General features: G+C 45.0%; 1 protein-coding gene across 2 annotated transcripts in view; it reads left to right on the top strand.

Moving 5' to 3' along the window:
* Positions 1-16,665, top strand: part of LOC147905265 (polyadenylate-binding protein-interacting protein 12-like) — a 63,533-nt gene extending 46,868 nt beyond the window's left edge. For both annotated transcript variants that reach the window (XM_087396939.1, XM_087396866.1), the window contains exons 10-11: positions 16,083-16,158; positions 16,250-16,665. In XM_087396939.1, coding sequence (XP_087253065.1) covers positions 16,083-16,140 — 58 coding nt within the window. In that variant the 3' untranslated portion in view covers positions 16,141-16,158; positions 16,250-16,665. The remainder of the gene's footprint in view (positions 1-16,082; positions 16,159-16,249) is intronic.
* Positions 16,666-21,386: the final 4,721 nt, after the last annotated feature.

Raw genomic sequence — 21,386 nt, 5'->3', positions numbered from 1 at the left:
GCTCAGACAAAACTCAAATAGAAACTGAAGTTGAAAGCTGAGACTTAGAATCCAAAACCCGCCACCATAGTGGCTCTCCGGTTTGGTGCGAGAATATCCCGGATTTGCATCTGTCAAGCTGTCGCATTGTGGCGGGGACATGGTCTCCTCGATCTCTTCATCCGATGGGCTATATCAAGAATAATGCCTTGTCTCTGGTGGTCCTCGCTGAGGAGAGTTGAGATAGGCCTAACCTCGTTTGTGTATGCTTTGGCTACTCTTCGTGTGTGTCAGGTCTCTGCATCCCTCACTCGTGTCGGCTCTCTCTGCTAATCCATATTGCCCTCATATCAGCTCTTTCCTCCTCCACCCTGCTGTGTCCTGGAGCTGACTCAAATGCATAGAAATATGTGAGCATGCCTCTATGCTTGATCTGCCTCAATAGCTTGTGGCGTTGTCTCCTCCTGTTGCTCTCTCATCTGTCTCGGTAATGTCTCTTTGTGTCATCGCATCTCAATCAGATAGAGCCTACTGCAGAGTAGGTCATGGAAGTAGGTGAGTCGTGAGAGCGGACCAAAGCATGCCCCTCCTGAAGAGGCAATGGTATCAGTCTTTCCCATAGCTTTTGTCGAAGGCTTTCTTTAAGTCTACAAAGCAACAATATACAGCCCCTTTCTTATTCTTGGCTCCCTCCATTGCCGCTCTTGTGGCAACTAAATGATCCATCGTCGAGTGCTTGGATGGAACGCTGTTGGGAATGGTGCCCTAATTCCTTGTGCCTCTACCTATCTGCCCATTTGCTTATTTTTGCTCAATGATAGTGCCATACAATTTGGCAATTAGGCTGATCACCATGATTGTTATGTAGTTTTTCACCACCTTGCTGCCCCCCCCCTTGTGGATTGGTACAATCTTGCTAAGCTGCCATTCTAAGGGAATATACCTTTCTCTAGAGTCTCATTTAGGAGTTGGATGAGCATTGTCTTTGTCTTCCCCCCATGTCAACATATCAGCTACTAGCCCTTGTGTGTCTGGGTCCTTCCCGTTTGCTAGCTTCTTCAGACCTCTCTCGTTTCGATGCCAATAGCTGCTTTTATAGAGAAATCATGGTTAAGCCTCTCTCCCCATCTCTTTTGTAGAGGTCCTTGACAAATTGTATCATGTCTTCCCCATGATGCATTCCTCTCTTGATGTATTATCATGTAGTTTTTGTAGGCCATTCTATGGGCTATCCATAGGTGCCACTTATTCCTTGTTATGTGCCTTGTAGGCCTAGTTACAGTCAGTTAGGTCAGTTGGTATAGTTAGTACATGTACCAGTTAGGACAGCTAGGACACTTAGTCCAGTTAGGGCATTTAGCCCTAGGGTTTTGTTATGTTGGCTCTCTCTTGAGCCTCCACTTTGAGTTTTGCAGCAATTCATTACATCATCTCGTTTTTTGTCTTCTCACCTCCATTTTTGAGCTGGAGCTTTTTTGCATCAGGTACACCTTGGGACACCAGAGTCTTTTGCAGTGATGGTAAGCTTTGAAGCTTGAGCAGAATTTTGCCTCTTGATTTTGAGAGGTTGCTTTCCTCTCATTTGCATTGTCAGATTGGTGCTTTTGCCTTGCATTTTTGGCACAATGGTTGGCAATAAAGATGATTTGTTTGGGATGCTTGGGGTTGATGACAAGCTTGATGGCACAAATTACCCCATGTGGTCATACATGATGGGGCATGTATTGTAGGCCATTCTATGGGCTATCCATAGATGCCACTTATTCCTTGGTATGTGCCTTGTAGGCCTAGTTACATTGAGTTAGGATTGTTGGTACAGTTAATTCATGCACCACCTAGTTCAATTAGGACACTTTGTCTAGTTAGGACATTTAGCCCTAGGGTTTTGTCATATTGGCTCCCTCTTGAGCCTCCATTCTTGGTAGCAACATTTTCAATACAAAAGCTCGTTTTTTGGCTTCTCCCACTCATATTTTGAGCTTCCATTGCTTGCCCTAGTCTACAGTGGTATCAGAGCAGGTCACGGTTTCACCCCACAGCCATTTCCAACCACCCCGGTGTTGGTGGAGGCTGGTCTTCTTCCATTTCAGGGCAGCTTCTTGCTGGTCGGCCAGGCGACCCTTGTCTGGGCATCTGCTGCTGTTATTCAGCATATCTACAGCCTCTTCTCCAAAATTGGGAGCTGTTTCAAGGCCTTTTGCTGCACCGCCTTCACACATGTGAATTTCATTGACTTCTGGGGCATCTGCTTTAGACGGTTTTGGCATTTGCAGCGTGCATTTGCATTTCCGAGCTCCTACAGCAGCATTTCGGGATTCACATCTGCATTTTGGATACCTGTAGCTGCCGACTTAGGCTTTTCAGAGCTGCTACAACGTTTTGCAGAACTTTACAGCACCGACTGAGCCTACTACAGCATCTACATTCACCAACCTTGGTATTTGGGCCCTCCTACTGCTGTTCTGACACCTTGGGCTACAAGCTTTTCACCTCTAGCTCTTGCTGTAATCTTTCTGAGGTGTTTTTGACTTGTGGGATCTGCTCATACCCCACTCATTGGCCATCTGCGGTCCCCTTCACCTCTCCTACAAGGCTGATCATTTGTGCTCGCAATTGGAGCTCTTTCTTTGCTGCATTTTTGGGTATACATCATTTGTAGGTACCCCTTGTGATAGCCACACATTTGTAGTGAAAATCTTTGAAGCTTGTGCAGAAATTTGCTTATGGTTTTGGGAGAGTGCCCTTCTCTCATTTGCTTTGTCAGATTGGTGCTTTTGCCTTGCATTTTTGGTACTATGGCTAGCAGTAAAGATGATCTTTTTGGGATGCTTGGGGCTGATGACGGGCTTGATGGCACCAATTACCCCATCTGGTCATACATGATGGGGCATGTTTTAGTTGCCAAGAATCTATGGCACATTGTTTGAGGTTCTGAGGCCAGACCTACACGTAATGCAGCTGCTAGTGCTCCACCTTTTGCCTCTGGTACTACTTCAGATGATGGGTCTAATGCTACTTCTAGAGCAGCTGCATCTACTACTACAGAAACTTTTCCTCCTACACAGGAGCTGATTCAGTGGGATGGTTGTGATGCCAAAGCACATGCCTTGATTGCTCTTTCAGCCAAAAGGATTATTATCCCTCATATCCGGTCTTGCAAGACAGCTAAGCAAGCATGGGATCAGCTTGCATCCTTATATCAGGTGCAGAATGAGGCAAGCGTTGCCTATCTTCGCAAACAGTTAAAGGGCTTGAAGCTTGAAGAGGGTGGTAATATGGATGCCTATCTTAGTAATGTGAAGGATTTGAAAGAGCAATTGGCCAATATTGATGAGGTGATGCTTGATTCTCAACTTGTTTCTAATACCCTTGATGGGTTGCCTGATTCTTATCAGGGCTTTGCTACTACATTGAGGTTGGTTGTAGGTGGCAATTCTTTTGACCAGCTGGTTGCTCTTCTCCTTCAGGAGGAGCAAAGTTGTGCAAATTGCAATGCTTCTATGGCTAGTGATCAAGCCTTTGCTGCCCAGCATTAAAAAAAGGCAAAGGCAAGGTTTCAGGTGGTCAACCCCCTCATTCACCTGCTAGTCATTCTCATGGTGCCTCTTCTTCGAGGGATAACAAAAAGAAGAAGAGATGTAAATATTGTAGGAAACTTGGGCATGATATCTCTGAATGCAGGAAGAGAATTACATCTGAAAAGAAGAAGAAAGAGTTTGGTCTTGTAGTATCTGGTTCTCCTAGTACAGAAGATCGACATGAGTCAGCTAATTTTGCACAAGACCAGCATTGGGCTTTCTTGGTTACATGTCAGTATAATCATAATGTTCATGATGTTCTGCATGGCAGTTTTCGATGTTCATGATGCTTGGTTCTTTGAGAGTGGTGCTAGCAAGCACATCACTTCCTGCAGGAAGTTATTTAGCTCACTAGAGCATACATCTAAGGGCCGGAGTGTCACATGTGCCGATAATGCATCATGTACCGTGAAAGGTATTGGGCAAGTTGCTCTTACTTCTGTTTCTGGTAGTCTTGTCACTCTAGAGAATGTGCTTTATGTTCCAGGCATTCGCAAGAACCTCATTTCTATTTCAGCCAGAGGACTCTATAGACTTGATGCTTATGATAGATGTTTGGATGATGTTGCACTTGCAGATGCACATGCCTTTGGTGAAGTTATATAAGGATGGTATGGTCGTCGATCTTCCCAAAATACATATGCCTTCAAAGCATGTTTGTGAACGTTGCTTGCTTGGTAAGATGCACCGTTCTGCGTTTCCCAAGGATGGGACTGTTGGTGCCTCACGCAAGCTTTATCTGGTTCCAATAGAAAACGCGTTTCTTCATGCTTCAGGCATTTTATTGCCTTCGCTGAGAATGAGACTGGGCTGCACATTGCTCACCTTAATACAGACAGGGGGGGTGAATATATGTCAAAAGGAGTTTCCTGTTTTTTTGGCTTCACGTGGCATACATCATCGATGCACGGTGCCTTATACTCCTCAACAGAATCCCGTGGCTGAGCGCAAGAATAGATCAGTGATAGATGGCCAAGTGCATGTTGAAAGGTAAAATTTGCCTAACAAGTTGTGGTTGGATGCTGTCATGTGTGCTAATTACATTTTGAACAGATGTCCCACAAAGGCATTGCAGACTATCACACCTTATGAGGCTTGGATAGGTCGTAAGCAGCGCATTTCTCACATGAGGACATTTGGATGCTTGGCATATGCCCATGTGCCTTCTCAGACATGCATCAAGTTGGATGATGAAGCTCAAGTGCATTTTTATTGGGTATAGCTCAGAGAGCAAGGGCTATAAGCTCTACCAGCCCCACACGGGAAAGTTTTGTCAGTCGAGATGTTGTGTTTGATGAATCTTCCACTATGGCTTTGCTAGATTGTAAAAAACAGAGTGTTGTTGATGCCCCAGATATCTTTGACAGCTTGATGCCTTTGTTTCCGTCAGATTCTCATGATGATGTTCCATCTGAGATTGTACGTCCTCCATCTGTTGGTCATTTGCAGGCAGGTATTCAGCCTGATATGCCTCCGATTGATCAGGACAATGTGCACATGGCTATTGTCCAGGAAAGAGTTGAAATTTAGGAGCCCAAAAAGGTCCCGTGTTGGCTCCTTGACACATTAAAAGACAGCAACCAAGATACTCCTCTGCCAGCCTGTATTAGAGCAGCTGTCCGGAAAGAGCATGCTAGTTTTGTTGCTTATGTATTGTTCGCTACAGCATGCAATGAAGAGCCATTATGCCATAAATAGGCCTTTCATAATGATTTTTGGTTGAGGCTGTGCAAGCTGAATTGCATTCTATCTATCAGAATAACACTTGGGAATTGTGTGACTCGCCTCCTGGTAAGCATGCCATTGGAACTAAGTGGGTTTATAAAATTAAACGGAAAGCAGATGGTTCAGTGGAGGGTTACAAAGCCCGTCTTGTTTTTTTTGTAAAGTACAAAGCCCGTCTTGTTGCTAAGGGCTATGCTAAGTAGCAAGGCATTGACTTTGAGGAGACTTTTGCTCCCACTTTCAAGATCACTACTATTCGCATTGTTATTGCATTTGCTGCCCACTTTCATTGGGAGGTACATCAGCTTGATATCAAGACAACTTTCCTTCATGGGCATTTGCAGGAAGAGGTCTATGTTTCCCAACCTCCTGGCTTTGAGGTTGAAGGTTCTGAAAGCAAGGTCTACCGCTTAAAGAAAGCCCTCTATGGATTGAAGTAGGCACCTCGGGCTTGGTATTCCCGGATACATACTCATTTGCTCACCCTTGGCTTTCAGAACAGTCCCATAGAGGCTACACTTTACATCTGCAAGAATGGGAAAGATTTGCTGATTTTAGTCCTCTATGTGGATGACATGCTTGTGACTGGGACACATGCTAAGCAAATTGCAGATTTTAAGCTTGATTTATTTGCTATGTCTGATCTTGGTCTTTTGCCCTACTATCTGGGCATCCAATTTGCTTAGCAGTGGGGGGGGCATTTTGATGTTATATGGGACAGCTTTTGCAGCGTTTTTCGTTTGAGGATTGCAAGCTAGTATCCACACCATTAGAGCTTGGTTTTCACTCCTCTTCTGAGGATGGCAGCGGTGCACCATGCATGTGATGCCACTACTTGAATTCGACCGAAGTGGTAGGTGCTCTACCTTGCAAGAGAAGGTTGGTCCACCATTTGAGCGCATTGCCCTTCAAAAAGGCGGCTGCCTTTCAAACGTTGGAGGATTCTGTGAAGTGTCCACCTGAGTAGGGAGCATCAAACTGTTTACGAATGTCAAAGCCTTCAATCTGTCCTGCATCCCATTGAAGGTCTCAAACTTTACAGTTGCCCCTCCCTCCTTGTAATCTTTCAATTTTCCTTTAGTGCCATAATCAAGGGGCTGTAAAAACGGTGGGGGCATCATTGCTCCCGCATTCTGAGCCATTCCACCCATACCCATGGTGGGGTTTGGCAATCTAGGTCCCACTCCCTGCATTTGTGGCATATTCCAAGTATTGCCCATTGTCCTAGGCGTTCTTGTCTGCATTCCAGGTTGCATCCCAATGTTTGAGTGAATCATATTGGCATTTGTAGGGGGCATTCCACCCATCAAAGGTTGCTGGAAATTCTGCATTCCGAGCTGTGTGCTATCCATAAAGCTACGTGGCATTCCAGATGCCTCTGCGGATGGTGCCACCATTGCTTGAAAAATTGATCCCCCTTCGAAATATCCCGGATGCATCGTGGGATGAGGAAGGGCTTGCTGTCCTTGATTGACTGAATGAAAGTTGTTGGCATTACCTGCTACAGGGGTGATCGAGGGCATCTCTGAAGGCTGTCCACTGAAAGAAACATGCCCAGGAGTCTTCTTATGCTTCTTGTGTTTCTTCTGAGCTGACTTTTTGCTTCCAGGGGAAGCAACCATAGGGGGAGGAGCTTGCATGACGGCATGTTGCAACTGCGACAGGGCTCCCGCTACACTTTGCATTCGTAGCTGAAAAAGGGCATTGGGATCAAACTCCTCTGCCTCATCTACCTCATCTTGTGAGTCCTCAGTGGCATGCTTAGGAGAAATTGGCTGTGCCCCACTATCTTGCTGGTCATCACCCCCGCTGATGCTGTGCTCCTCTTCAATGCTCTCTGAGGCTCTGTCTTCCTCTTGCCCCTCCTGTTCAGAGATAGTCAACAACCTCTCACGGCGTGACATGCTTGCTGAGATTGATGGCTAGAGCAGCAATTGCAATGAAAGTGTCCTTCACCCAACACTATCAGGGCTCACCTTTGTGGGAATATGGTGACTGTCCCGGCAACGGAACCACTGAAACCGACCTTCGATAAACAAAATGGCAGTGATCTTTTACTAAGTCATACACTTCATACTTGTAGGATCCCTGAAAGGACTGCAAACAACACGCATGCACTACAAAAAGCTACAAAGCAAGGATGAACAAAGAACAATAAAACTTGGAATCAATTCCCGCTGTCTGTGGCAGAGGGGCGAGCTCCTTCCTTGCATCTATCCTCTGTCCAAGCTCCCCGCAAGGAGCAGCAGGCTTCCAATTATCGGGAGATGAGAGATATGAAGGAAGAGAGTGGAGAGAATGCAAGAAAGAGCTGTAGAGGTCAACAGGTAACCATATTTGCCCCAAAGTCTCGACCTTGGGATTTGATGCCTCAATCTCCATGCTCCCACAGTCCGTAAAACACCTCGGGAGGGCTGTGAGAGGGAAAGAGTGGGGGAGTGGAACGATGGAGACAGAGAGAGAGAGAGGGAGACACAAGAAGTGTGGGTGTGTAAAAGTGTTGAGCCACACCACAAACTCAGGTTTTATTAGGATTAGGTTTTTCACCCTATGACTGTCTTAAGACAGTCATAGGTGTCATAACTTTAAAAAAAGGGTGGCAATGTGCCTTTACCCCAACAACCTCCCACCTAAAGGCCAATGTGCCTAAAGGGGAGAAAAGAATAAAATTACAGCAATATACAGTTACTGTATACAAGACCATAAAATAAGAATGGTCTCATCCTAATCCCATGATGTGGCGGCAATGTGCAAACCGCTCTGTAGGCAAGCTCTTAGTGAGCAAATCTGCAGGATTATCATCAGTATGCACCTTCACAAGCTCAAGTCGCTTGTCTTCCAGTACCTCCCTGATGAAATGGTATTTCACATCTATGTGCTTGGTCTTCTGATGAAAGACCGAATTCTTTGCCAACATGATAGCACTCTGACTATCACAATGCAAAACTGGCATATCTCCTGTAATGCCCAAATCTCCCACCAGCCGAGTAAGCCATATTGCTTCCTTGCAAGCCTCAGTGGCTGCAACATATTCAGCTTCAGTGGTTGACAGTGCAACGCATTTCTGCAACCGAGACACCCATGATATAGCACCTCCTGCAAATGTGAAAATATAACCGGTAGTAGACTTCCGGTTATCTGCATTCCCTGCATAGTCTGAATCTGTAAAACCATGCACCAATGCATCCTGCCTACCATAGCATATGCACAAGTCTTTGGTACCCTTGAGATACCTCAAGACACCTTTCACTGCTTCCCAGTGCCGCTTACCTGGATTTGCCATATACCTGCTGATGACTCCCACCGCAAAAGCAATATCCGGACGAGTGGCAACCATGGCATACATCAAAGAACCAACTGCAGATGCATACGGAACCTTGGCCATTTCAGTCTTATCATCATCTGATCTGGGGCTGTCCTTACTGCTGAGTTTTAAATGTGGAGGCAACGGGGTACTAATAGACTTCCCCCCCTCCATTTTAAACCTCTGCAGTACTTTGTCAATGTACTCCTTCTGTGACAGAAACAAAAGTCCTTTGAACCTGTCACGGATAATCCGCATACCAAGAATATGGTTTGCATCACCCAAGTCTTTCATGTCAAAAGATTTATGCAGTTGCTTCTTCAAAGCACTAATCTCCTGCTGAGATTTGCTGGCAATCAGCATGTCATCCACATATAGAATGAGTAGCATCAAACTGCCATCCTTTGCCCGTTTGGTGTACAAGCAGTGAGATCGGTCTCACACCTATGATACCCTTGGGACTGCATGAAGGCATCAAACTTCTTGTACCATTCTCTTGGCGCCTGCTTGAGTCCATACAAGCTCCTCTTGAGCTTACACACAAGCTGCTCTTTCCCTTTAACAGCATATCCCTCTGGCTGACTCATATAGATCTCATCATGGAGATCTCCGTGAAGAAAAGCAGTCTTCACATCCATCTGACATAAGTCCATGTCCTCATGAGCAACAAGAGCTAACACTGCTCTCAAAGTAGTCATCTTGACTACAGGGGAAAAGATCTCATCAAAGTCAATGCCCTTCTCCTGCTGAAATCCCTTGGCAACCAATCTGGACTTATACCTCGGTAAAGCATTTGAATCCACTTTGACTTTGAAAACCCACTTGCATGGCAAAACCTTTCTGCCTGCAGGTAGCTGCACCAAGTCCCATGTATCATTTTGAAGTAGGGAGTCCATTTCTGACTGCATGGCTTTCTCCCACTTCCTTTTCTCTGTTCTTCCCATAGCTTCCTTGAAGCTGGAAGGCTCACCACAATCTGTCAGCATGATAAAATCAGCCACATTATTGGCTCCTGGAACAAACCTGTCAGGAGGTCGTTGTACACGGGTGCTCCTCCTAAAAAAATGTTCCGAATTAGGCTGCTGTCTAGCCTGTTCGTCATGCATGATGGGTGGCTGTACCACCATATTTGGCTGTTCTACAGCCCCATTTGCTGGCATATCCAGTGGTGCATCATTGGCAAAATTGTCTGGCTGATTTTCAGCCTATATACCCTCTTGAACAGGGTTATCTACAGCAGCCTGCTTCTGCATATTAATGGGCATTCTTTGCTGTCCGACATCATCATAAACAACCCTCCTGTATTCCACAGGTTGCACGGGTTCTTTGTGTACACTATCCTCCTCAAAGATGACATCATTGCTGCGTATAATCTTCCGTTTGACGGGATCCCATAACCTGTACCCCATTTCACCTTCGTCACCGTAACCCATGAAGATGCATCTAAAAGACTTTGGCTCCAGTTTGGTGCGCAGTTCTTTGCGTATATGAGCAAAGCACTCGCAGCCAAACACACGTAAGTGCTTATATGAAGGTGGCTTGCCAGAGCACACCTCCTCTGGCACTTTCAACTCCAAAGCCTTGTTCGGCGACCTGTTAATTATGTGAACTGCTGTTTGCACGGCTTCCGCCCAAAAGCCATGGGGCAATGCAGCATAAGACAACATACATCGAACTTTCTCCTGAATAGTTCGATTCATCCACTCACTCACACCATTTTGAGATGCATTATGAGGGGCTGTGAGTTCCTGTTTAATGCCCTTAGCTTCACAAAACTGTACAAAAGCATGTGACACATACTCACCCCCATTATCGGATCTGAGGCATTTCAGCCTGCGTCCTGTCCGATTCTCAACCTGAGCGACAAACTTCTTGAAAGCATCTAAGGCATCGCTCTTACGCTTCAAGAAATAAACCCGCAATCTGCGTGTGGCATCATCAATAAAAGTAATGAAATACTTTGCACCCCCTAGTGATAGTTGTGGCATCTCACACAAATCAGTGTGCACTAGATCAAGCGGTGCTCTATTTTGGGGAGTTCTCCTCTTATGAGGAGTCATAGAATGCTTGCCAAATATGCAATGATCACAAGTAGGCAAATCTGAAAATGAAAGACGGCAGATAACCCAAACGTGACAGTTCTTGCATTCCTTTAACGGACATGTGTCCCAACCGGCTATGCCACAATGAAACCTTTGGCAGCTCGGTTATGGCAACAACATGATTACCTACACTGGAAACATAAAGAGGGTACAAGGTATCACTCTTATAACCCTCAACCACTACACCCTGGCCATCAGTAATCACCCATTTGGAATCCCCAAATGTGGTGTGGTAACCACTGTCATCCAACAAGCCAGTGCTAATCAGATTTTTCTTGATTTGCGGCACATGGCGAACACCATCAAGCATAAATATGCGTCCATCAGGGAATACTATCTGTATACTGCCAATCCCTGCAATCTGACATGCATAGTTGTTCCCAAGGTGAACAACTCCATGAGTACCTGTGTAGGAAGTAAACCACTCCCTATGAGGAGTAACATGAAAAGAAGCACCTGAATCCAAGAGCCAGGTGTGCATGTCATGGCCATCAATAACCAATGTATGTGCAATTACAGCAGAAGAGCATAAAACATCATGTCTGTCACTTTCACTGTCCTCTGCTGCAACATTCACTGTATCCAAGTCATCTGCCTTGGCCTTGCCTTTTCCTTTGCTTCCACTGCCTGCATCCTTTGCCTCAGCCTTCTTGGCTTTCTGATCCCGTATAAACTTGAAGCACTTAAACTTCACATGTCCCTTCTTGCCACAGTAGAAGCATTCAATATCCTTTTTGCCACGGGACTGACTGCGGGATTTGGACTTGCCAGCAGATCTCCCCTTCTGCTGAGTCCTACCTCTTTCCTGTACCTGCAAAGCATTGGAAGACTTGCTGCCCATATTATTCTTCCTGCTCATCTCCTCCACAAGAGGAGAGCTCTCCACATCAGCATACATAAGAGTGACATTTGAATTAGACAGGGTGGTCTTGAAAGTGTCCCAACTCTCAGGGAGGGTACACAACAAGAAAGTAGCCTTGAACTCCTCATCAAGGTTCAATCCCTGTGCAATAAGCTGTGTAAAGATGGCATTGAACTCACTCAAGTGTGAGGTCATAGCTGTACCTTCCTTCATGCGAAGGTCTACAAGCTTTTTCAACCAATAAACCTTACTGGCTGAACTCTTTTGGGCATACAACTCTTCTAGCCTCTGCCATAGGCCATAAGAGGTCTTTTCAGCCTGAACATTGAACACAAGAGAATCACTGAGAGTAAGCATGATAGCAGCCCTAGCGGACAAATCAAGCTCCTCCCACTCATCATCTGACATCCCAGATGGCTTGACACCCTTCACCCTTATGGGCTTAGAAATCTTCTGTAGCAGAAGTACATTCAAACACTGTTCTGCCCATAATGCATAATTGTGTGCCCCTTCCAATTTCTTTATGTTCAGAATTGAAGATTCACTTCCCCCTGATGCCATATCAGATAAGGAAAGTACCTGACTCCCTGTAAGTCAAAAAATGACTAAATAAAATTCTGATTTCTCAGAAAACCTGCTCTATCAAGAGCCAGGAGCACTCACAATAGTGCTGTTTTTACTGTCAAAAAATCTGCAGCAAAACAGAAAATTTTCCCTCCAGTCACTGTACCTTCTGACACACTGTACCGTGCTCAAATAGGCATAAAACAGTAACTTCAGAATGCTGCAGCTGTTCCACAAGTGCTTTATCAGTGCATCATCAACTGACGAAGCACAAAACACTGCTGTCTTGGACACTTCTCCCACCTCAGATGAGGTATTGCACTGATTTTATATGCATAAACCACTTGTCATACACTGTTTTGTCCACTGAAAAAAAAAAAGGCTCCAAACACCTCAGCCTGTCACAAAACCTGCAACAAAGTATGGGACAAATCCCAAACAATCACCCTTCTGCCAAGGAGATAAAAGGCATCTGGAGGTCTCAAACAGTAACTCAAGTGCTCACAAGCAGAATCTGGGCAAAAGCCCCTTGATTTGACACCTGTACCAAGTGAAAAACACCCTCAACACTGAGATAGCATACAAAATACAGCGCTCTCCTGGCACTTTCACCTGACAATGTAATGCATAAACGGCCCTGTGTACACAGTAGCAACACAGATCCCAACGTACAAACACTGAAGAGAAAATCTTTTGAGCACTGTCAACGATGGACAGTTAGGGACCGAGTAAACTCGATGCGCCCTGGCCAAGCGTGGCTCAACTGAGATTTTCAAAGTGTCGTACACAGAATGTGACCTGCAAGAAATGTCACTGAATACACTGCGGAAACAAGACCAATGTGGGCAACCTGGCTCCACACTGCCTCAAGGCATACACTGCATACACTTCCAGGCAAAAGCCCTATGAAATTGTCACCCGAAAACTGAGATTTGCACTCAGCAGAAGCATAAAAGCCCTCTGCAAAATCAAGGCATCTGACCTCCCCGAAACAAAATAACTGTGCAACCACCACACACTGTGGCAATAGTCACCTCAAGCACGAGGGACACGAGTGTACTTGCTGTACCTCAAACACACAGTTTTAGAACTGAACAAATTCCGGGAATGAAGAGCAGAGTGCTCTCTCTTTTCCTTCTTCCCCAAAACAAAATTTCTGTGCCTGCTGTACCTCCTGTACCTGCGCAGGGTACTTGCTGTACCCTGTACCTGCGAGGGCACGAAATCCAAAAAATTTTTTTTGACCTGAACCTCCTGTCACAGCGTCCGTACGGTACGGCTGCCTTGCTAGTCACGCGACCGTACAGCCGGTACGATGGCCTGTACGGATTCCGTACAGCCGGTACGGCTGGCTGTACGGGTCGCTCTGGTACGGTTGCCCGTGTGCAGCCTGGGTGTGCGCCGGTGCTGCACGCTGGCTGCGCCCGCTTGGTAGCGGGTAGCAGCTAGCAGCAGCTAGCTAGCTGCTGTTGCGGCTGCCCGCGCGCGACCTGCGCGCGGCTGCTGCGCCCGCTCGCACGCGCTGCCCCGCGCTGCCCCGCTCTGCCCGCGCACGCTGCCTGCTCCTGCTGCCGCTGTCCGCTGCTGTAGGGTGCGATGCCCGAGGGGAGAGGAAGGGGTAGAGGGAGGGGTAGACTGGAGTGGAGAGGGAGAGGTAGAGGCTCTGATACCAGTTGAGAGGGAAAGAGTGGGGGAGATAAACGATAGAGACAGAGAGAGAGAGAGAGGGAGACACAAGAAGTGTGGGTGTGTAAAAGTGTTGAGCCACACCACAAACTCATAGGTTTTATTAGGATTAGGTTTTTCACCCTATGACTGTCCTAAGACAGTCATAGGTGTCATAACTTTAAAAAAAGGGTGGCAATGTGCCTTTACCCCAACAGGCTGCACCCTGTTCCGTACAGTTCGTATGGCTGTACGGACTGCAGTAAATGCTAGACTTCCTGCATTTGGGATCCACGCCAGCTTTAATATAGCCTCTCAAGATTCGTGCCTGCAGCCAAACTGTCTCGAGAAACATGCCCCGGGGGGGGGGGGAGGGAGCAGCTAGAGCAGCAACGCACAAGAGTAGGAGCAGCAAAAATGCAATGAAAAACACACAAGGAGCTTTTGCTTGACGTCCAACATCTCTAGGAGGGTGAGGGGAGAGAGGTGGAAGGTGGGGGAAGGGCATGCATACACATGCATGACAAATGGCACCTCGTTTTTGCAGTTTTTCCCTTCATTAAAGTCCTAATCCCTATACCAAAGGACAACGTTGGTTGTCCTTGGACCCAACCTTTAGACCCCTCTTTTAAAGCCTTTTCTTGCCCCTAGGACATGGTGGTGCGCCTAGACTTTGTCCCTAGGAACTCCTAGGAAGCGTGTATTTCCTCTAGCCAATCCCTCATGGCCAAACCAATACTACAATTAACCATGGTTAACCCTAGGTTAAGCGTGGGTTGAGTTACAAAGATACTTTACATCATTCACTTTTCACGTCCCCGTGACAAGGATGTATATGGTGATGTCTCAGCCTCCTCCTGTACTTCCCTGACAAAGTGTGAGGTCTTTGGTGGGAAGTAGTAGATCGCTATGAAGAAATTACGACTGGTGATGCATCGTAGTCGGATATAAAGAAACCTAGAATGTGGATCTCTTCTCTCCACGGATATCGCTCCAATAAGAGATGATCTATATAAGACTGCTACTCCTCCTGATCCCTGTACTCCACGTGTCTCCCTTGTCTCCTTCTTGTAGGCTGACTTCCTGTGTATGACTTAGAGAAATTCCCAAGGCCGGACCAGAGGGTACCATTACAGTTCCAAATGGTGAGAGAGAGAGAGAGAGAGAGAGAGAGAGAGAGAGAGAGATGATATGATATGATTGAGAGAGAGAGAGAGAGAGAGAGAGAGAGAGAGATGATATGATATGATTGTATTAAAGTCCACGTGAGACCCGTCAGGATCTATGGGACTGGCATCACTATCAACTAATAAGGATCCCTTACGTGCAATGAGAGAAAATATTACAAACTTATCATGTATGGAGTCCTTGTTGGGCTAGCTTGTGTGCTAGACCCAGTTTTTTGTTGCGATGTTCCAAAATTTCCTTCAAGTAGCTTCCTAGCTTTTTGGCTGGCTGCTCCAGCAGACTTTTTAGATCTCTGCTGTCTCCACAGCAATTTCCTTCAAGTAGCTTCCTAGCTTTTTGGCTGGCTGCTCCAGCAGACTTTTTAGATCTCTACTGTCTCCACAGCCTTCTTCGAGATGTGTGTAGGCTGTAGCCTTCTCCTTTAGTGCTAGCCTTTGTCATAGCTGAGTCTTCCCTTCACCTCCGGAGTGCTGACAGAAACTCAGTACAAAGACTTTGTATAAATGGATGCTCAAGTATGTGTGGGTGTGTGGATATGTATGACTGTAGGGCGCTAATGACGTCAGTGGGGATGTCATAGTAGCTAGTCCTTGCTATGTGATGGAGTTTATGGTTTTCAACCTTATGAGTGACTATCATGAGATTGAAACTGCACTATGTTGTGTTTTTAGAGGATGAGTTTGGGCATGGTCCCGGACTCACCTAGGTATATGTACATCTCAAGAGTACATGCCGTTCATTTTCCACCTCCCCTGTGGGGCAGATTTTGCAGATTCTTTCCTCCCTGATATGAGAGAGAGAGAGAGAGAGATGGTATGATATGATTGTGTTAAAGTCCACGTGAGACCCTTCAGGATCTATGGGACTGCTGGTGATCACTATTAACTAATAGTGATCCTTTACAACCAGTGAGAAAATATTACAAACTTTATGTAGCGAGTACTTGTTGGGCTAGCTTGTGTGCTAGTAGACCCAATGCCTTGTTTCGATGTTCCAAAACCTCTTTTAAGGAGGACCAACAATTTTCAAATTGGAGAGAGAGAGAGAGAGAGAGAGAGATTTGTTATTGCTACGTGGGACTTACTCATACTGGTTGTACCTCATTGTTTTCTCAGGGTGAGCCCATCAAAGACTCCAGTCAGACCCCGCTCACCTCGCCCGCTTCTACATTAATTTAATGATACTATTGAGGTTGGGTAGATGCAATGTTGGGAGAATTTATCAGTGTCCATCGTTTTTTACAATCATGGTTGATTTGCATCCTGTTCATTATCTATGTCAGGTCTGCTGCAATTGTAAACCTGGAAAGCACCTGTCAGGGCATCGGAAGACTTTAGCAGGAATATCATGAAATTTTCTTCCCGTTAGTGATCCAAATGTGAATCACAGCGGTCTCTGCATATTTATTTACTGTGTGAAGGCCTTTCAGAATTGAGTGGCACCTCCTGATGCCAATTGGCTTTCTCTTATTTCAAGAGTAGATTAACATACTTATCAGTGAAGGCTCTTCAAAGCAATGAAGCCCTCCTACTTCTGTACAAAGTAATCTGCTGTCATGTCTAAGCAGAAGGCTTTGGGTGGCAACATTTTGTAGAAGAAGAAAGGATGGATAACAACTTTCACAAACAGTTTTGGATCTTCTGTTTGCTACCCATCATCAGGAGCTCTGTTTTAAAACCTTTTTTCTTTTTTGGGGGGTGGGGGAGGAATTGGGGGGGGGGGGGGGGGGGGGCTAGGCTAAATAAGGATTCCTATCCATTTTAATTCAAGGCTTCAAGGATCAATAAACATCGACATTGCTTGATGTCATCAACTTTGATGTGAAATTGAAGGTGCAAAATAAGACGGAATGCATCCTTTGGGTGGCTTGTCTTTATTGAGGTTAGTCTGGGTTCCTTTATAACAATTGGCAAGGCTTTCGGGCGTAAAATATATTGCATAAGCCAAGATAATGAATAGAAAGTTTTGCTTTGTTGTTTCCTGTTCTGCTGTTTCAGTTGTCCATCTGTGATCAAGCTCCTGCAATGCTGTGGAAGCACTTAACTCACAAAGTGTGATAAAGCACATAAAGTTGCATAGATACCGTCACTGAATTCTAGAAAAGTTTGAAGGGTGGCTTGGCTGATGGTGGAAAAGTGCGGAAATTCGATAGTGGCTTTTGAAAGAGATTATCACTCGTGTTTTAAGATGTATGCTGGGATGATAGATTCCATTTTGATTTGTTCCCTAACAGAACGTTATCTAGCCATGATGCAATTTCTGATTACTTTACTAATTATTTTTAGAGTTTATAGTGGCTTGGCCTGTTGGTCTGTGTATAAATGTATTTTATCTACCCTACACTGTTGGCAGTGGTAGGGTTGCATAATCTTACATTACTGCTTGGCAAGCTTTGTACGTTTGTGCAAAGGGTACATATATTTGGACATGCTTCCTCTTAAAATTGGTCTCATCTGTAAGGCATACAATCCAAGGCTTTTCACGAAAACAAAGGAATGATGTAGGTCTTGCTTGTTGTTCTATTCTTGACCAAATCTCCTACTCAAATTGCTACCTAAAGATATAGACAGTATGAGACCCTTAAACATCCCTCTAGACTCTAGCATGACAAATCTATGGTATTCGGCCAAAAGAAAGTTGTCTTCATTCATGTCCATGAATTGTATCTCTTTATAAAAAGCTCTTATGAAGCCATTTTTTGAATAATTCTAGGAGTATGTGGAACCTTTATATAATTCTTCCTATTATTTCAACTTCCTAGACAAAAAGGGTTGCGTAAACAAGTTGCTAGAGAGGTAATGAAGGATTTCAAGGGCCTCGTCCAAGCAAAGGAGGTGCTTGGAGCTTGTGATGCTGTTGGTGTAAGTCGTGAAGCTTACAACTGTGTTTTTAAAATTTTCAAGTTTGCTATGGAGAAAAAGTATAAGATATCTACAATGCCATCGCCAACACCATGGTATGTAAGGCTTGCATGTCAAGAAACAAACCAATGTGCTAGAGAAAAGCTTGGAGGATACCATTGTGTAAGTGGCACAATGACTTGGAAGAGTAAAAAGAAATATGGCATCCAAACGTTTGAGATGAATGCTTTCAATAATCTTTACGTGAATGTAGAGAATTTGCAAAGAGCCATGGTCAAATTCAATGGGATGAGAGAAGAAGGTAAGAGAAAATCCCTCTTCATATTCAACTTTATTTCTTCTGATTTTTATATCCTTACTGAATTTCTCTTTCATTGTACAGATGGCTAGCTAGTATTTGTTATAAAAATGAATGAAGCTCAGTTGGTAAAAGAGCACAAGCTAGAGAGGGTGAGCAGTTGTATTATGAACGACGCCTTGCGTTTTGCTCAAGGGGATGAGGAAGTTGAGCAGGGTTTCTCAGTTCAATCTGAAAAGGACATATGGTGGCTTGCAGCCTTTGAGACCCCAAAGGAGTGCCACTAGACATTGAAGTGGGTTTTGGAGAGAACCGGCATCCCTCGATTATTCGAAGACAAGAGGCAGGGCAAACATTAATTGTGGATGGGTATGGAATGTTTCAAGTTGAATGGCATCTAGCTGGTGATTTGAAGACCCTCAAGTGCTTGTATGGTTGTGATGCATGTGCAGATGCAAAATGGACATGCTTGTATTGCACCCACTCTCAGAAGATGCAAAAGGAAAGCCTACAGTGGGAAAATGGCATCCTTTCTTGCAACCAAAGTGCAGTGCCTGATCGTCACAAAAAGGATCCTAAGTGGGATCCCATTCTACCAATTCCATTGGAGCAGGTACACGAGTGTACTTTGCATGCTGAACTGCGTATACTTGATAAGTTACTCTATCTCCATCTAGTTTATGCTTGGAATTTGAGGCCACAATAAGTATCTGCACAATGCATTGTAAAAGCTGAAGAACTACTCTCACTAATGGGACTTCACGGAGGCAATGTGAAGCTTAAGTGGGACAAGAAACAATCAGGAAAGACACAAAATCTTCCTGCTAAAGTGTCCATGGGTGGATGAAAGGCAAGGAGGTTCTTGTCTAACCACAATGCTGATAAAGAAAAACATACATTGGATCAAAGCACCCTAGGTTGGGAGTACTGGAAAGATTTGTGTGAGTGCACCACAAATCAAGCTTCACATCCACAAATTGCTACTTTGAGAGTAAAACTGTGGACAAAGCTTGATGCATTTATAAAGTTGCTTAGACAAGGTCAAACAGATGAGCTTTATTATGAGAGATTCAGGACAGCATTGGGAGAATTCATATCATTGATGGTAGAAGCATGGGGGGAGTCACATATTACACATTACATGGTAATCCTCCTTAGGTTGAAATTTTGTGCTTTAAAGTTGAGTCAGTTTATGTTTTTAATACAATGTTTTTCTTTACAACATATTCTTTACACACATGCACCATGGTTTGTGGAGTAATGGGGCCCTCTGTCCATATGGAATACTCAAGGAATGGAGAAATCACACTACAGAGCAAAGGCAGCATACTTCAAGAATACAAGGCATGGGGGTGGTATTGCGTGAAGCAATGCACTACACGAAATGTTCGATTGGTTTTATAGATGTCTAGAGGCCAGGACTCTCAAGCGTGATAAGGTAGAGATCTCAAGTCTCGCAGAAGCGGTTTAACATGTCAAGAAGACAAGCAGATATGCTGCTTGGAAGTCCTCAACAAGGAGCCAAGGGGTTGTGCTTTGGTTGCAACGTAGAGTCAGACAAGGGAGGCGTTGGGTCCTAAGAGATCCCCAAATGTAAAATGTTTAATGAATAAAGTTAACACTATTTTGAGTCAACTGCCCCTCCCTCCTCAGTGGGGTCCTAGCATGGAGCATCTAGACGAATAAGGGGAGCAAGAAAGGCAAAGAGAGGAGATGGAGAGATTACAGGGGCCACAACAAGAGGAAGTATTTGGCGGGCTCGCAGATATAATGGACCTTGGCCCCAATCCTCCAACCAAGCAGACCACACGGAAGAGCACCATTAACCCTCTGTGCCTCGAGATGATCAGATATGAGGAGCCTCTAGTACGAGTTGAGCAAGAGCCTCAGCCTGCTGTCTCATGGCCTCGTGAAAAGGAAAAGAGACCAAGGACAAAGCAGACCCCTCGGCGCGAGAAGCCACCTCGAATGACCCACCAGACACAGGAAGAGGAGTCTGAAGAGGTGGTTGCAAGGGAGGAGAGGCGAAAGAAGTTCAAAGCGGACAAGCGGCCATGGAGCCATGTCCAAAGGCTAGTGCAGGGTCCCCCAAAGATTACGAGGTGCAAAAAATTAGGCGTGAAGGCACTTCACGAGATCTGCAAGTTCCAAACCACTGTGGACAATCTCATTTCCCGTGCATCCTTCCAACGTGTTGTACGTGAAATAGCACAGCATTACAAGAGTGATGTGCGTTTCACTTCAGGCGCTATGGGAGCAATTCAGGAGGCAACGGAGCAGATGACAGCATGTCTTTTTGAAGACGCAAACTTATGTGCTATCCATGCCAAAAGAGTAACAGTGATGGACAAGGACCTTGCACTCGCCAAGCGCATCCACTCCGATCCCTCCCTTAGGCCCTAGATGTTGTTTAGGTTCATTTGCTGTAACCTGAATCATTTTTTGTAAATCTCTGTCCTTTGAGGCCAATGAATAAAAGATATCTTTATGTTCTATTATTGTTCCCATGTTATTATACATGTTACGTGATGCTTTCCATCAGTTTATGCAAGTTCAGTGTGAATTTGAGTGGTCAAATGATGTTTTTTCACCATGTGATAGAAGGCAAATGTGCTCGGCATCGTGCGGGAAGCCCAAAAATGGTAAAAAGCACGTATGAGGCCCGTTTGACTTGGTCAAACAGGCCCCATATGCGCCATAGCAGGTTTTACCATTTTTGGGCTCCTCGCGCGATGCCGAACACATTTGCCTTCTGCCGCGCGGTGAGATTCTTACTGGATTGCTCAGAAATGACCATTATAGCGCAAATATTTATCTGATCACATGCTTTTGAACAGAATAGTGAATGAAAATATTAATGCCAACAACAATTAAAGTTACAAAATACAATGACAGTATAAAATAAATTTTGTAAAAGAACACAAAATGGGGCACTGTATAAAAAGTATAGCTGTATTCATATAAAATAAAATTTCTATACAATAAGGCTTCAGAGCCTTTCTCTCTTCTCTAAAACACTGAGAACATCGGGCTTTAAATTCCCAAATACACTCCTAGCTCTAAACCTACTCGATAGAGAGTCAATGCTATTGTCATTGTTGGCCAGGGACATGGCTGCTGCCGTCAATGCCATACCTTGAAAATTGGTTCCAAAGGCATTGAGGGTAGCCATGCGGTTCACCAAAATGACCTTGTCAGCATTGTGATTGATGTTAGCATGACCAATCAATCTTGACAAGGCCTTGCACTTCAGGAGGTCA

Source organism: Dipteris shenzhenensis, chromosome 1 (assembly GCF_047967505.1).
Source record: "Dipteris shenzhenensis isolate YYH24624 ecotype China chromosome 1, Dip_SZ_1.0, whole genome shotgun sequence".
Taxonomy (NCBI): domain Eukaryota; kingdom Viridiplantae; phylum Streptophyta; class Polypodiopsida; order Gleicheniales; family Dipteridaceae; genus Dipteris; species Dipteris shenzhenensis.
This window is presented reverse-complemented; position numbering and strand designations above follow the sequence as displayed.